The 18,144-nt window shown below is 36.1% G+C and overlaps 1 protein-coding gene across 1 annotated transcript in view; it reads left to right on the top strand.

Annotated features, from left to right (window-relative positions):
* LOC136844419 (G protein-coupled receptor kinase 1) overlaps positions 1-18,144 on the top strand; it is a 538,027-nt gene that overhangs the window by 483,645 nt on the left and 36,238 nt on the right. Inside the window, exon 7 of the mRNA XM_067113593.1 lies at positions 13,726-13,777. Within this exon, the coding sequence (XP_066969694.1) occupies positions 13,726-13,777 (52 nt within the window). The remainder of the gene's footprint in view (positions 1-13,725; positions 13,778-18,144) is intronic.

Below are 18,144 nucleotides of genomic sequence, written 5' to 3'. Positions count from 1 at the left end.
GCAAAGCGCTGCAGTTTTGTTTTGCATTAGGAATCCCTAATGCCTGAACATAAATTTGCACACAGCATTCTGTTCCCACGCTTCTGTTTATCGAGGTGCTGCAGATTATTTTTCTTTAAATATTAGTTATTCTAAATACTTTCTCTAAATAATAAGATATATCCTACACGAATGCGGTTAGTAATACTTATTACAGGATCTCATCTAATCTCTTCCAGTCATTTCCCAACCTTTGATTATTCGCCAGTCTCCTCCGCCAGACAGTTAAGATATTCTTTACGACTTGGCATCAACCGTTACCACAAATTGCTCTCTGCTTTCACTTCGGAAATATCCCTTTCTTCTTCCTTGCTGGTTTCATTCGCTTAATACATGAATGTGTATTTGTTTTGGACGGTTAAATATCGTAATTCGATTGAGGGGAGTTTGTCAAATATACGAGTTCTTCATTGGACGGGTTGGTATCGTTCTCGGCTAGCACTCTGCTGGGCCCGCGTCCGACTCTCCGACCGGCCAATGAACAATTAGAAAAATTTATTTCTGGTGATAGAAATTAATTTCTCGTTATAATGTGGTTCGGATTCCGCAATAAGCTGTAGGTCCCGTTGCTAGGTAACCGGTTGGTTCTCAGCCACGTAAAATAAATCTAATCCTTCGGGCCAGCCCTAGGAGAGCTGTTAATCAGCTCAGTGGTCTGGTTAAACTAAGCTATGCTTTTGTCAAATATACGGAATTATCCCCCTCTTCCTCCAGATGTACTGATAGTAATTATAGTGATTGTAGCAGAATAATGATATTAAAAGCACTATTAAAGGTCGCACTATCATTTATAAATATTTATGAGTATAAAGTGTGCCTCTGGTGATGCCTGGTGGTTCGACAAAACGAGAGAAGGAACATTCCCTGGAATGTCAGAAATAAAATGTTAATACCGAATAAACTCTCCAGCTCTGCAAATAATCATGCCAGCATAAAACTAGGAAGAGCTAAGATATTTAAACGGTCTTATTACAGCGAATTTTAGATTCTAAAGTTATAGCTTCAGAAGACCAGACTACGGATTGCTGTTGTAAACATAGAAGGTTAAAAGATTCATATGTGTGTGTATATATATATATATATATATATATATATATATATATATATATATATATATATATATATATATATAAATTCACATGCTGAATGGAATAGGGACTATTGATATTCATAAAATTCAGCTCGTAGGACCATCGACCAGTCGTAACTTATATTTTTCCATGATTTAGCTTCAAGATATCATTTCTAACAAGCGTCCTTTGTAGTGGAATACAGACCAAAGATGCCTGGAAGGTAATGAAATAATTGAATGCATTATTAGCATCATATATAAACTACGCAGGAACTTCTGAACTTTGTTTTAAAGAATAATATCCTCTTAACATCTATTTTGAAATTTCGAGGTACATGATTTATAAAACGACCTACGTCAAGGCAGTTTTTATTCAAGCTCATTAGCTAAAGACTGTAACAGTATCCAATCCAACACCATGCCTCTAGGTAGTATATCACTGTATAACGTGCCTGGAAAGCCTTATAACATAATAAAGAGATTCTGTGGTCGGAACGTCAAGGTAATTGAACCTCCAAAAGAATCTGCCTTCGCCATTCATTTACATAAAAATACCATAGAGAGGTAGGTCTTTTGTCCTGGTGCTCTCGATTGTGAATAAGGGTTCCCATTGAAATGATTCATAACAGGAAGGATAAAAAACAGGGACAAGAATAGAAGATCTGGGTCTCCTTTGTACAGGACTGTACTCTTCTCACGACAGAACATACAAACACACAACCTGCACAAACAACGACCGCCATGAATGTGACAACAGCAACTGCGGCATCAACAAACCCTCATTTCTAATTCGTGACAGAGACGCTGAATTAACTGGCCCCCCTTTCAAGAGCGCGCACATTTTCCTTCAGTCAATTTGCATACTTAATTAAGTCAAGAGACTGAAATATAAGGCATTCACTCTTTTCCTTTCTCTGGTTCCGTGACCTGAATCCGAAGAATGATGTTTAAGATCTTAAGACTTTTCCTTAATTACTCTTGTCTATGAGAATGATCTTCATTAGATTTCCTTTGCGATCTCTCTCTCTCTCTCTCTCTCGCTCTCTCTCTCTCTCTCTGGGAGTGTTCAGTGCTCTTTCAATTGTATCGGTACACAGTTACGATAAGAGGCACCAACGACGTAATCTTGTTCGTGAGATTCTCTCTCTCTCTCTCTCTCTCTCTCTCTCTCTCTCTCTCTCTCTCTCTGTATGTATATATATATATATATATATATATATATATATATATATATATATATATATATATATATATATATATATATATGTGTGCGTGTGTGTGTGTTTGTGTAATATATATATATATATGTGTATGTATATGTGTAGTTTTATACTCCTTAACGCTTCTCTTTCCATGAAAAACAAAGAGGCCAGAAAAAGGAAAAATATTTATATCTTGTGTTTACGATGACTTACATTGGCCACAGTGATTTACAATGCTGTGGAACGGAAAGTTTCCCAATAAAGACCACTGCGACCATTGTAAGAATGAAAGAAAAAACTTTTTATCTTTTGTAGAGAGAGATGGCTGAGTTTTCTTTCGAAGAGTCCAACTACCTTATCCTTCCCACTTGGCTTTTTGTTTGCTGCATAGTTGGTCGCCTAGCTGATAACCCCCCTCCCCTCTCTCTCTCTCTCTCTCTCTCTCTCTCTCTCTCTCTCTCTCTCTCTCTCTCTCTCTCTCTCTCTCTCTCTCTCTCGTTTCCGTTTCATTGTTAGACAGGGATTAGGTGTATGCCCATTAAAATCAAGTGTCTTTTTAAGTTTATTGATTATATCCCATTGTCTTATTGCCTTTTTCACGATTCCATTGCCGCTTCTTTTGGTTATAAATATATAGGGTGTGAAGTTTAGCACTGAAGTAAAACATTACTTGCATCCTTCATTGAGGGCTTTTACACACACACACACACACACACACACACACACATATATATATATATATATATATATATATATATATATATATATATATATATATATATATATATATATATATATATATATATTAAAGAATATCTCCAGAATTTTCATATATATATATATATATATATATATATATATATATATATATATATATATATATATATATATATAAAAGAATATCTCCCAGAATTTTCTAACATGTTTCCAATATTTTCCTGTTCGTTAATTTTGTATTTTTTTTTAAATAACTTTCTTGTATTCTTTTCAGAAAAAAGTTACTGATCGGGAATATACCATTTTTGGAATGACTATTATTTTCTGCAGGATTATTAGAGCAAATTTACCTCGGGATATTTTATGTTGATAATTTTGACCATTCTTTTCAGCTCATTTTTTGTGAAATAGGCAACTCACTTCTAATTAAAAGAATTATATTTGAATTAAATTAAAAAGTCATCCAAGGCTTACGGGTGATTTCATCATGTGTCCGGAAAAAATCTGTACTATTTTTCATTTTTCAAGAGGAGGAAATAAGCAGTTGGATATTGAAAATACGTTTATTCCGAAATTCTTCTCTTATATATTTTGTGCGCGCGCGCGTGTGGGGAGGGGTTTGGGGAGGAGGGGGCGGGTTGGCGAAGCCATTGAGCCCCGAAACACGCTTGATATATGTACTTTGCCAATTCCTTCATGACTGAATTCGGAACGTAAAGAGAGAAAAACTGCCTCCCAAAAGAAATAGAGAAATGAAGGATGGGGGAGGAAATGGATCCCAATATCGGGTAAAGAGACGTCCTTCCGCTGTAAAAGTTCCGATAAAAGTGGGAGGATGAAGGTAATACATAATTTAAGAGCCTTGTGCTGAATCTATCACCAGGGAAAATATCCCAAGAGGAAAATTAATGGAAGGGATACGGAAAATGTTTTTTCGTTTCCTACCGGAATATATATATATATATATATATATATATATATATATATATATATATATATATATATATATATATATATATATATGTGTGTATATATATATATATGTGTGTGTGTGTGTGTGTATTATATATATATATATATATATATATATATATATATATATATATATATATATATATATATATATATATATATATATATATATACATACACACACACACACACAAGTTCTTCAAAACAAACAGATAAGTTGTGGGATTTTTATTTCGTTTTATTTCACACACACACACACAAATTATTGAATACTCTTTCAGGTAACATATCTAAATGTTTAAACCGGCTTCAAAGCCACTTTACCTGTACATATCTTATTTAGAGGATTTATGCCTCACTTTGATCAATAAAGCTATCTTTCTTTCCACGTATTATATAGCATATAACTGAATAACCTCTGTGCACCTATGACGTTCGCTTGGGAAATGTAATTTTGCAGGGTAACTTTTGTAACGTAATGAATTCAGATGTTTCCATTAGATTTAAATGTTAACAGAAAATCAAGATAAAAATGGGTAAAATAAAAGACCGAGGAAGTTAAGGGAGACTAGAGTGCCCTTAGGCCCTCATTCCTCTCGGCTGCTTGTCCCATTATGTAAAAGATCAGATCCCGGACTTGTATGTGTTCAGTAGACCGAGACGAAACTTATCATATGGTGGTTCTTTAACTTCGTATTCCTCGCAGTCCATTGATAAGAGTCACTCACGCATAAACAAGTTATATGTTCGCTCCCAGACCCGTAGGTTCAGGCTGCGATGATACTTAGAAATACTTGGAGTTTTGTAGCGTTCGTTTCCAGTGGTGATGATGTCAAGATGATCTGGAAATTGGGTTCATACACATACACGCGCGCACACACACCACACACACATTTATATATATATATAATGTTTGTGTATGTATGTAATCTTATGTATGTATGTATGTATGTATGTATATGTATGTATATATATATATATATATATATATATATATATATATATATATATATATATATATATATATATATATATATATATATATACACACACACACACACACACACACACACACACACTTGACTTTTACCGTTCCTTCTCGTCTCCCAGTCATTTCCCTGTTTAGCTTATAGATTGCAAGGGAGGCAACAAAAAAGAAAAGAATGTAAAAAGGACTTTTTTTTTGTGCCACTGTCCGTGAGTACATCCCTGCACTGTGTGCTGTTACTTGATGGAACCCGTATGTTGAAGATTGATGGACTGTATTGTAAAGACTGAAGTTTGTTGGGCCATTTGACCGCGTGCAGTGTAATACATATTAGTTACTGCAACAGCTTGTACGAGGATTCTGTGATATTATTATTATTATTATTATTATTATTATTATTATTATTATTATTATTATTATTGTGTTGATGCCATGCTTCTTTAATATAAATGATGTTGGAGACGACGGTCTTGTGTGGGAGGGAGATGTAGAGAGAATAGTTTGCTATGTGGAAGACTTTACTTATATTAGTTATATGATTATGTTAATTTAGCTTAGCATAAAAGAATCCATTGATATTAAGTTTCCGTGGTCCAGTTATGATTAAATTGTATTGGAACATTTAGGAGTTAATCTGAATTCGTTACCCAGCAAGTTTCTGGGAGGAAAGGGTGATTGGGCGAAGTGACCACCGTAAACAAAAGGTGCTTTTGAGCGAAAAGTGTTTTAGGATGATGTACTGGCCTGAAGTAAATGAGGATGCAGTCTTCTGGAAACGAGTTTAACTTATTATAATTCGTGGTTTTATAAGTGAATTGTTTATAAGTATGTATGGAATGAAGAATGTATCGAGAGAGTGTTAGAGATGGTGTTAATGTAAAGTAGGTGGAAAAGTAAATGGTTATGAGTGGTAAGAAGCCTACCAGAACACTGTTCTGTTGAAGGCTCGAATGAAAGTAGAGGCCAAGGTAAATGAAGAAGAAATATTCAGAATTGTCTCATGAAGAATAAGAGTCTAATAAGAAGGAAGTAAGAATTCCTATGTAAGAAGTGGTTGAAGCATGGACAAAGAGTAAAAGTATAAAATGGGAGCCCATGGAGACTGAAAAAGTCAAGGGTGAGGGCGATAGGAAAGAAAAAGAATAGATGCAGTGGTGTAACAAATAAAAAGTCATTAGTCGAACCTCAGTATTGATAAGGTATAGAAAGTAATGATACTGATTACTTAAGGGGAATAGGAGAATGGAGACAAACATGAAAGAAGATTTGGGAGGTAAAGAAATTCGTTAGGAGAATTTGAGCAAAAGCCAATGGAGAAGTTCGTTTGCAGGGCAAGTGAATCAGAAGAAATGTAAGTGATAAAGGAAGGTGCACTGTCTGAAGAGAACGTTGTCTTTTGTCTACGTTCTGTTCAGACAGTGCATAGTAGTCTAGCGTAAATAACAGAAGTGAGTCATAATTGAGTGTTACGAGAACTAATTGTGTTCGTGTCAGCCTGAGAGTCGAGGTGGAAATGAGCCATAAGGATAGAAAAGGGTTAGAGAAAGTTGAAGAATTGATGGGTACCGAAAACTGTTGGGTTTTCCAGTGAGATACTACCTTCATTTGATAGTGTTTAGAGAGTCTGAATATGCTATGTAAGGTGGAATAGCTTTAGGAAAAGATTCCAAAGGAACGGATAAAAAGAATAAATTATATCCTAGTATGAAACAAATGATGGAGGAGGGTTTAGGAATTGTAGCTGCTGAGCAGTGCTTACTTTAACACGAAACATATTTGATGTTGTTCTAATTAAAAAGCAAGACAGATAGTAGATGGCATTTAAAGAACAGTTTGACTTTAAATAGGGGAAGAGAGTGTATGGAGCAGGTGCTTGCTCTGTAAGTTTTTTACGGAGTTAGGGACGGAAGGAAAGCAGATGTTTAACAGAAGTGCTGCAGATGTTAAGTAAAGCATATTTAGGATGTTTGGTGAAGGTAATAATTAGGTACGAACCATTAGGGTTTTGATGGTGAAAGTGAATATTTGGTAAGATTACTGGTTTAGCATAAGATGAGATCTCAGACAGGGAACTGTTGTTGTTTATTTGCAATTTAATATTTCTTTAAAGGATTAATAAGGAAACTTACGGAAAAAGCAGAAGTTTTAGGTGTGACACGTTGCATGACTTGTTTCTTGGTGCGACATTGGTGATATCGAAGAGGTTACAAAAGCTAGTGAAAGTTTTATATCAGAGAAAATTGAAACTGAAGGTTATAAGCCGTTATATTGATAATATGTGGAAGCTAAGATGATGGAATGGTTAATGTTGGCTTAGGTGGTGCAAAAGATAATGTATCATGTAAGCATCTAGAGTTGAGTGTTACTTAGTATGGTAGACTGAGTGAAGACAGGAACCGTATAATATATAAAGCAGGAGCGTAGCATTATGGAATACAGAAAATGCGTCTGATGAAGTAAAAGTTGTGATGTATATTGTTGACCATTCTCTTTTTTATGAATAAAAAGGCAGGGGCTGTAGAATAGAATATTTGGAGTACAGAGAGATGAAATTTTATATAATAAAGATAAAGCTTTGTGATAAAGTTTCTGTATGGAAAACACAATTCAGAGATATTTTAAACGCTAAAGTCATAAAGAAATATTGTAAGAGGTTATGCTGTTTATATCTAGAGAAAATGGAGGTCTGGTCAGTGCTCAGTACACAGACTGACAGTAGTAGTAGATCAGAAGGACCTTAGTGTAATTCAGTTATTGTTCTTACGCCTAGGGGAACCTGTGTTTATCACCGTTTTACCATTCATGCTGGTACGTGCATAGTTTGCTAGGAAAATAAATAAACGTTGGAAACAATGATAATACATATCACCATATCCTATGTACTCCTTTGACTGTAACTTTCTAACAGATCGAAAATTGAAAACAAACGTCCCAACCCCTTTCCTCTTCGGCAAAGAAGTACAAAAGATGGAAAATATTTCATGAGGCGGATGAGAATGAAAGTCCCATAGCGCAATGTCATTATTTTGGCTGAAGAGCCGAGAAAAACTCATTTCCTTCATTCTAGCTAATGTAAATCATACCCTTGACAACTACAAGTTTTTATGAACGTTCTCTGTCCTGTAATTTCCTGCTTAGTGCGCTCAGCTGTTTTTAATCTTTTTCTTTTTATATTTCAGCTTATTGTTATAGACCTCCAATAGTTATGACATGTTACTTATGATGGTGTTTTTCCACTATGGTCAGATACCCTTTCCCTTTAGATTTATTAGCAATATTCCTAGGCAGATAATTTATACTTATTAAAGTTTGTTTGAGACAACTTATTAAGGTTGTGTTTGAGACAACTTATTTATTATTATTAGTCGTAGTAGTTTATTATTATTATTCGTAATAGTAATAGTAATAGTAGTAGCAGTAGCCGCAGCAACTTACATCTGTAGGTTATTTTAGTTATGGTTCAAGTTAAAAGGCTTCAAGTGCGTCAGCTTCCTTCTCTGGCTTATGTTCCCTTGGACCAAGTTCTCCTTGCCTTATCCCTTTCATTTTTATGCGATCTTACGTTGGTAACAGCAACGTCAGGTTAAATCAAACGACGAGAGACCTGAAACTCTCTCTCTCTCTCTCTCTCTCTCTCTCTCTCTCTCTCTCTCTCTCTCTCTCTCTCTCAACGGTCAAAACTTGCCAGTCTATCGCTTCGATGCTTTATTTTGAAAGGGAACATTTCAAAATAAAGCGAATCAAAATTAGAGTTAATTGTAATGTCATTGTCTTCTCAAATTTTCATCAGTTTTTGTAACATATTGTTTTCCTCATACTGATGCCCTCTTCAAAACAGTTGCTTTCAGAACTTTTGCTTCTGTGCCTTTCTTAGTTTGCCCTAATTGCTTCCTATTCCCAAACACAGCTATTAAACTTTTCGTCTCCTTGGCCATGAACTGAATTGAAAGTCGTCGCTTCCTGCAAACGCTTGTTTAGGGAAATTTTCGACTGGTTGAAATTACCCCAGATTTGAAATGGCGAAATGGGGATTTTTATAATGTTTCTTATTTTTTGAAGTGGTATGCTGCTCTATATGAACAATATTCCATGCCCTTCCTTATAGCTAATGGCATTTGTTATTTTTTGTTGTAAAAGTTTGGGAAAATCCCCCTTGATTTTCGTTTATTATATTATTGTTCCAGTTTTTTCTTTATAATTTCTTCCGCGACCATCTTCATCGTTTGGAGATTTTGACCCAAGCTTATCCTGTATTCAGCCTCTTCGTCAGGGAATTGCTCTTAAACGCATAGCCGGATTTTCATCAAATTATAGGAATGTCAATCACTGGCTGGGCCCAGTCTTATTTGATTTGGTGATTATGCAGATCCAAACCCTGGGAAATGGGAAGCGTTCGGAAGGACAGATTTTTAAAGAAAGGGACAAAGATAGGTTTCATTTGTTTTTTTTTTTTTTTGCGGTTTCCATCAGATCGTGAAATTGTTTAAGTAAAATAATTTAGGAAGGTCAGACGATGGACCAGTAACTAGTTCTTTAGATTCTGTAAGTGCTTTAGCTTTGGAAGGAAACTCGAGGAGCATGTTGTCTGATAAGCACTTCGTAGTTGTCGTTCTTACTAGTATTATCATTATTAATAATCAAGTTTTTAAGACGTTCCAGTTTATTGGAACCACAGAAATATTGGGTATTGTATTTACATTTCATTACTGTGAAAAGTCTGAATTGTCATGATTAAACTCAAGTGAGCACAGTGATATGTAGTCTGTCTCACTGTTCATCTGCTTCCCTGTTTCTGATCAGGAGTAGTCAAAATTATGAAAGGATAGCTATGAAATTAACGAGGCTTTACCATGGGTGAACAGTTAGGCCATTAGATTGTATTGTTAAATTCTGTGTGATTGTGTGTTTCTCCCGTCCGTTTGTTTCAGTATAAACTTACCAATTAATGTTAATGGTATTTTTATCATATTATTTATTTATTGGTCAATTTCTGTTTAACATTTTGGATTTTAGTATAAGTTTTGTGATACTATCAAAGTTTTTAATTATTTACTGATTTATATTTGCTTATTGTTTTAGCTTTTCCTTTCATTTTTTTTTATTCCTCGTGAGTCTCATGTTCCTCAGTTAATGATTACTATAAAAAAAATCTTTTGTCGTGTTTTCTACATTATCGCGTATAAGAAAAACTTCGCAAATAATGTTGCGAAAACGAAAGAATTATTCTCATGACCTTAAAATGAATTCTCTATTTTCCTCCCCATTCTGCATCATTTGATTCCATTCAGCAGACGGGGCCCCGTCGCATGAATAAATGAACGAGCAAAGTTAAAACCCTTTTGCATAAACGGCTCGACTCAGGAGCCTTCAAAACGTAACGCCGGGGTGCGATATAAAGCATTTATTTAGTAGTAAACTTTTTGCAACAGCCATTATGCAAAGTGCAAGGGAGGAGAGCCCAGTGGTGGAGGGAGGGGGACCGGCACTTCCTCGACGGTCTTCCTCTACTGCAAATATTTTTCTTTCCCGGGACGACGGTCTCACACAGTGTAATAGAGGATGGGCCTTGACACGCAGACGATGGAAGGGCGTTTATACCCAACATCATACTCTGTTTAAGCAATGGCCCTAAAGCTTTTGAAGGAGCTTTGAAAGGAAATATAGCCTCACCCCCTATTTTTCGGGCCCAGCAAATGTTGTTGTGTATATGCATACGAGTATATGGTATATGTATATGTATGTAATGGTTTCTTTCTAATAACGACAGGCAGTGTATAAAGCTTTAGATTCTGTACTTGTGGGTAGGATGCACAGTTGCAGCCATGAGTATCAAATTTTGCTGATATAAAAAAAATCATCCATTGAAATTAAAACCACATGTTTTTGGTCAGATCGTCAGGCTGAATTATGGCTATTTTAGGGGTTATTGGCTATGATCAAGCTTGGACGCGTTTAGGAACTAATGACTAAGCTAATTCGTTACTGGAATAGTAACTAATCTTTACCATTGATTTTATCATTTAAAGTAACTTAATAAATTCAGCAGAGATCCATTTAAAATCTATGAAGTGCGAAGATAAATCTGGATATTTCTTATTTTACATAGCAAGTGGTGGTTATGCTCGTTATCGTCCAGGGCTACCTAGTGATTGACCTACCTGTTTTCTCTCCTTGTCCCTCTATCTTTCTGCCTGTTTGTCTGACCCTTTGTATGTTCATCTGTCTGCCATAGCTAAGTTTTTCAAAGCACGAAAATTATATCTGTGAATGGTAAATCCAGGGGTCAAAGTTAGGGTCATGCTTAGGGTCCAAGATCAATTAAGAATTCAGTCATGGTGATAACCTTTTAACCATACGAGATAGAGGCTTAATGTTTAGCTTGCATCCTCTGCTGATGAGACTGATGTTCAAAGTGAAGTCAAGGTCATACTTAGAGGTTAGGGATTAAGTTGGAACTGCCACCAGGGGTCCATTGTGTTCTAGAAACACATTTTATTCTTCTAACACTTTTACTTAACACTGCAATCACAGTAAGACAATTATGTTTATTTTAAAGCTGATGGGGCAGGTAGTTTACCGCTTTATTTTCCATTATTTCTATTAGTCTAGGTTGTCCAGTGGAACCCAGTCAGAGTGTTCATTGGAAACTACTGTAAACTTCCGTTGCTGTTCTTCAAGTCCACCACATTTATATAGCATTCTCCGTCACAGCTTTCTCATCTCTCTTGGGAAGAAAGTTAGTGGATAACTACATGTAAAAGTAGTGTGCGGGTAGCTGTCTCGCAAGCGCTAGAAGTCTACAATAATATGATTATTATTATATTTTGCATTGTCTGTTGCCGTACTTACGGTCGTCTCTGAGCAACAGCCCGTGGTGGCACAAGGCCAACTTTGCTTGGCAACACTTATCGCCGTCAACATGTTCTACAGGAATGTAAGAGTCAATCCTTAAATCAGATTGTTTTGTGAGTTTGAGGAGAGGAATCGCATTGGGTCTTCGAGTTTTGTCCGTGTTGATAACGGATGTGTAGTGGATAAGTGCGCTAAGAAAAAATTTCCCGTGTAGGCTAATCAGCTCAAACTGGTAGCTCAGCTGCTGTTTTACTCGAAGCCATTTTTTTCGATTCACACTGTACGCTTTATCCTAAACCCTTTTTCATTTATAGGTTTTCACTAGTACCTTGTAGTTTAGGTCAGTATTTGGCTCTTTTTACTGACCATGAAGCAGTGCCGTTCTGCTTAAGTTTTATTTTCTTTCTATATACTAATATATACAAACTGTTCCTTGCAAATCCTACCTAACTTTCGTTGAGCGTAGATGAACTCTTTTTAAAAGCTGTCTCCACGTACAGAGTCGTAAATACTGAAGCTTTCAGTCTCTCTCTCTCTCTCTCTCTCTCTCTCTGACAAATAATATATGTTCAAAAACTCAATGGTCGTGCTCATTATAGAATTCCCTTTGGGGTATTTACATCTGGAAAGCTCGGTGTTCTCATCATATAAAGGGAAACTGGTCTTCGCCGAAGATGAGAATATTTATATTGTCGTTCTTTGGCTCTTATTTTTTTTTTTTTTTTAGTTGTACCTAGAGGTTTTTTATCAACTTCTAAATATTATGTTAGCTGTTATGTAATAAAAAAATTTTTGAAACCGTACTTTCATTGCTCTGTGCGCTTTATGAAAACTGTCTTTTGATAGCTTCTTCTTGCTGCTGTCTCCCTTCCCTAGGATGCAATAAATCTCGCATTTTGCCAAAATTCGCAATTCATTTTTTTCTCATTTTCTTCATTTTTTTTCAGACTTGCTCATCTCTCTACGGCTTTTCTTGATAGCCAGAGAGCTTTTCATCGTCTTCCTTAGGCTGTCCATTCCTTTGTTTTTCAGGTGAAATGCGTTCATCATGTGGTGACTTTCTCTGAAATTTCTGCAGAATTTTATCAATTTCTAGTGGTTTTTTCATCGTAGAAAATTAAATTTTTTTTAAGGATATGTTGTTCTTAAATAAGGAATGAAATGTATAAGTTTGTAGAAAACACTTGAAAGTAGAGAAAACTCGTAACGGGCAGACAAACGTAATCAACCCCCCCCCCCCCCCCGTCCCATCCTCCCTACCACACTACGCCTCTTACGTCTGTACATAATACCCCGGAACTTCTTGGATATTAATGCCCTTCTTTTCTAATGGCTGGTCCACGACCATCTGACCAACGTTTTATTTGTCTCCATCTCCTCCTCCTTCCAAAAAAAGTTCCGAATTATACACACCAACCTCATCGTCACACTGATCCATAGTTTCACTTATTCGTAAAATTTTGTAGCACATAACATTTGTATTCTTCAGTATCCCACCTTTTCAGTCTTTTCATCCCACAAATCATTTAACCTTGTACATTTTGCCTCACATTCTTACTGAAAATCCACTTTTCCCTTAACGACGCTATCTAGGCGTAATTTTAAGGTTACCTTAAGTCCCGTAGTCGGTAGCCTGTACAGATGCCTTGGTCATTTTTTACCATCCTTGTATCCATCTTGGAAGGCAGAGAGAGAGTACAATATGTATGAGAAGAATATAAGCTTCTGTAGTTGATGTGCTTGAAACGGCGGAGTAAGCGAAAAGAATAGTACAGTGGTGTTTTGGCTACTGATATTCTCTAAGATAGAAATAAAATTTTTGTAAACTGTTTGATAATCATGAAACAGAGCTGAACTTAACATTTTGGTTTTTTTCTTTGCAGTGACAAGTATACGAGGTTCTGCCAATGGAAAAATCTAGAGTTGAATATTCAAGTAAGTACTGATAAAATTTTCCTTCTTGCAGACATATTTATAAATAGTGTTTCAAGTACTTATCTATTTTTCTTGCCTTTGTGTCTTACTGTAAGGCTTACAAGTAATGCAGAGTGTAAAATTATTTATACTGCATTATTTGTTAATACATTCATATGTTTATACTTAAGTAAAACGTAGTTATGTTCCGTTTGTAAAACCTATAATTGCTCAGATGTGCGCTATGATTGTCACACGCATGTGGATGTATGCATATATTATATAGAAAGATAGAGCGGTAGATAGAATCAATGGATGTAATGACGCTAAGGATAACCCTATATAACGTATATAAAAAGAAAGGAACAGGAATATGGCATCTGGCGATGAAAGCGTAACTGCCATTAAATCTGGAGGCGGCACAAAGGGCAGTAAAGGAAGCCTCGTCGCCTGATCAGAAACATCCTCTCAGCGTTGCTGTGAAAAGCCCCGGGGAGGAAGACGCCGCGACATCATTGTTTTAATAGTAATATATTTTGTCATCTTGACACAAACCTTTGAAAAGGGTGGTCGACCTGGGAGCCATAACTCCTCGCCACCTGTCCCATCTCCGCTCGTTTTGGTGGTGGAGGCGGTTTTACGGACGTCCAGGGCGGTCCGTTGTCCGCTGGGGGAGGAGGGATCGAGCCTCGTCGGAAGGATATTTGGATCGAACCTAGTTTTGTTTGTTTGGACTGCTTGTGGGATGTTTGTAAAGGTATTTAACAGTCGGGTTTTATAGCAGACAGTGAGGCGATTACCTATCATGAAAAGAACGTAGATAGGGAATCTTTCCGTCCCTTTTTTCAAAAGTAGTATTCTCTAAATTTAATCTACAAATCTACCTTATATAAGAGTTTAAATGTAAGGAAAAGATAAACTGGTCACCACTCATATTCGGTATGTGTGGGGTAGAAATACGAGGAAAGGCAGAGAGTAACTGACATGTAAGTGGAGACTTACTCAGGAATGAAATTGCAAAGCAGAAGATGAATTCATGACTGTCTCAGAGAAAGATGAATGCCAGGAAAGGGAAAAGGGCAAAAAATAAAAGAAAGGGATTCTTTCCTCCCGGAGGAGAAAAGAGAGAAGAACTGAAAGTGCAGACATCCTTCTAAATGACATTTGGAGACAATGGCCGAAGCGATGGTGTTTTAAAGTTGGACGCAGGGGAGGAGGGAGGGAGGGAGGAGGGAGGAGGAGGAGGGAGGAGGAGGAGGAGGAGGAGGAGGAGGAGGGAGGAGGAGGAGGAGGAGGAGGGGGATGAATGATGATGGTGATTGGACGATGATAGAGGAGGAAGAAGAAGGAGAAGGCAAGAAGTGAAGATTTATGGGGGGATTTCACGTCCGAATTCTTCCGAAGGTGGCACTGAGAGGTGGTTCTTGCATCCTGCGCTTCCTTTTTCGAATTGGTGACTGATAATGCATTTAGGAAGCATGAATGTTGCCTGAAATATTCCTGTGCAGTTTCGCTGGAACACTTGCGGTTTGCTTTTATGTTATGGTTTCTTTTGATGTTAGTAGCAAGTGATGGGCTTGAAAACTTATTTATATTAAGTTGTAGAGATGGGCGGGGTTGGAACATGTAATGGTTTACTGTAATTATCTTCAAACGATCAGTATTTAAATATCTATTTTACACCATGCTCGCACCGAAACATTTTCATCGAGAGACACAAATAGGAAAAGACCCATGTCATTATGAAATTAAATCCAACTATATACGCATTTGTACGAATCATATTAATATTTCCGTTCTCCAAGATTTCCTACAAAGGAAATGCCTTTCAGAGCAAACATGCCATCGAGTATAAGACAGCGTAATTGGAGGGAAGCGTCAAAAACATCCTTGTCCACTGTGTTTTAGTGCTTCGGCTGAAGCGAGGCTGAAAGAGCCGGTGTTGTCCGTTGAGGACGAAGCTCCGCATCACAGATTTAATTATTCGCGACCAGATGATTTTGATCATTAGTAGCAGAGAGAACGAGCGAAAGAGAAAAAAGATCGAGCTGGGCCGGATATGGAAGCAATGCGGCCGTCCAATTAAAGGGAGTGCAGAAATGGCAAATGTTCTTGTATTTCTCATTTTAAAAATCATTGAATGTATTTCGGAGTCCGCATTTATACGTGGGAAGCTGTTTGTATGTATAGATTCGTGTATGGAAGAGATGGGCTCTTTATTCATGAGAAAGGTATCAATGGTGTGTATTTAAATAGTTTGTAAGAGATTTCCAGTTTGATGTAATAATCAGAAGCATTAGTTTTCAAAAGATGTATGGCTTCAAAATGATGTTGCCAAGATGCAAAGTGTAACTCCAACTATTGGGACTCGAATATGAAACCCATGTTTATCAAGTGGTTTATAGCTCACGAACTTGTCTTTACATGTATTGGACATTTTAACCATTCTTTATTTTTTCCTCTTATTCTTAGTATTAAGCGAATACGTATCAATTCTCGTTTTCGAAACCCATTTTCCTTGAGAGCTTCTGGTCAGGGATGAGCTCGGAAACTCTACGGTCAATGCGATTCATATTTAACTTACGCATTTAACTGTGCTATATCAGTAGTTTGTTTATAGGACTAAAACTATTCTATTGTATAAATTAATTAAGTGACAAGTTTTATTTAAGGTGACGTGCAGTGCTTGAATATCGTTTTTGCCTGTAAATGTTAGTTTAACCAGTTTGCAATTATCGAGTCAGATGGACGTGAAACGCATTTCATTCATTACGGGGTTCAGATTCCTAAGCAAGTACTATCTCACCTTATTATTATTATTGCTATTAATTTGTCCTACATAACTTTCAGCTACATAACTTCGTTTTTTTTTATGCCACACTTCAGCGTTTTTGTCATCGAGTATTTGCTGTTACATATCCGATTACTTTGTGAATGAGTATAGAAAGTAGCGTGTTCCTTAGAGCTTATAGCTGTAATAATTTTTCTATTGTAATTTTCTTTCGTATGAGTTATTTTTGGTAGTGAGTACATAAATATTAGTATGCTGATATTCTTTTTATCATAAAATAATAAATAATGTAACATTAAAAGTTGTGTCCAGTGATTTGCTTTGGCAAAATGAGCCTTCAGGAGAGGATTAACCTTTGGGTATACTGTATTATTGAGAATGTTTCGTTATGCTAAATAGTAAGGATAGTATGTGTTTAAAGTGCATTTATATTAGCGAAAGCAACATTTTTATCATTGATGTATAATTGTGTTGCATTAACTCGAAAGCACTACATTTTTTAGTGTTTATATGTATATATATCATTGATATGTAATTGTCTTGTTTTATCTTAAAAGCATGCAGTTTTTTTCGGTTTATATATATATATATGTGTGTGTGTGTGTGTGTGTGTGTGTGTGTGTGTGTGTGTGTGTGTGGCATGCTTAAAAAATCACAGTAGATGCACGTGACTTCAGTGTATAATGAATCCCACAGGAAAAAGACAGGCAGAAGTTCCAGTGAAGTATAAGCCTTTCGTTATTGACGATGCGTCAATAAACGTGAAGAGCGCTTGGTATATATATATATATATATATATATATATATATATATATATATATATATATATATATATATATATATATATATATATATATATATATATATATATATATATATACACGTTTGTTTCTGAGTTTTGTTAATGTTGATGTGGTTTGTTGCTGTAATGATGTTAAGTAAATTAAATTTATGTTGTATGTATATGTATGTATGTATGTGTATATATGTATGTATATATATATGTTTATATTATTGTGCGTGTGTTTATATCTCGACAATACCCTAGGTGCCATGTACCCTAGAGTTTGGATTACTAGTGGGCAAGAGGTGAGAAGTAAAGGCATTGTTTTTGGTAACAATGAACATGGCAAGCGAGGGGGAATAAGCGCTCTGTTTCTAGATTTGTGTGCATTACTATTTCATTTATATCTCTTTGTGTCCACGTTTAAATTAAAATATGCAGGAATAAGTGTAAATCTGCTTATTAAGAGGTTATTTAAACATCGTATGTTCTTTTAATTGTAAATGTTATTCACGGAAGCTTTTTTCCTTTCTACAGTGGAAAGAGCTTTATTCGTGAGAGCAAGCGATTTACTTTTTAGGAAAGTATTTCATGGCATCAACTTGTTTTACTCTCGTAGTAACATGAAGTTCAGTTTTTGCCAGTTTCATCAAGCTTGGTGCAAGCTTTAGCTTCTTTTAGGGCCCACTTTTGTCCCAGTTACAAGTATGCAGGTCATTCTCATCTATTCTAATTGTGAATTAAATACCATCCTACCATTCTCTGCCCAGCCTTGCAATGTGCAATGTAGCCCTGGACTGTATCTCTGAGCCG

The sequence above is a fragment of the Macrobrachium rosenbergii genome, chromosome 12 (genome assembly GCF_040412425.1).
Source record: "Macrobrachium rosenbergii isolate ZJJX-2024 chromosome 12, ASM4041242v1, whole genome shotgun sequence".
NCBI classification, from domain to species: Eukaryota; Metazoa; Arthropoda; class Malacostraca; order Decapoda; family Palaemonidae; genus Macrobrachium; species Macrobrachium rosenbergii.
This window is presented reverse-complemented; position numbering and strand designations above follow the sequence as displayed.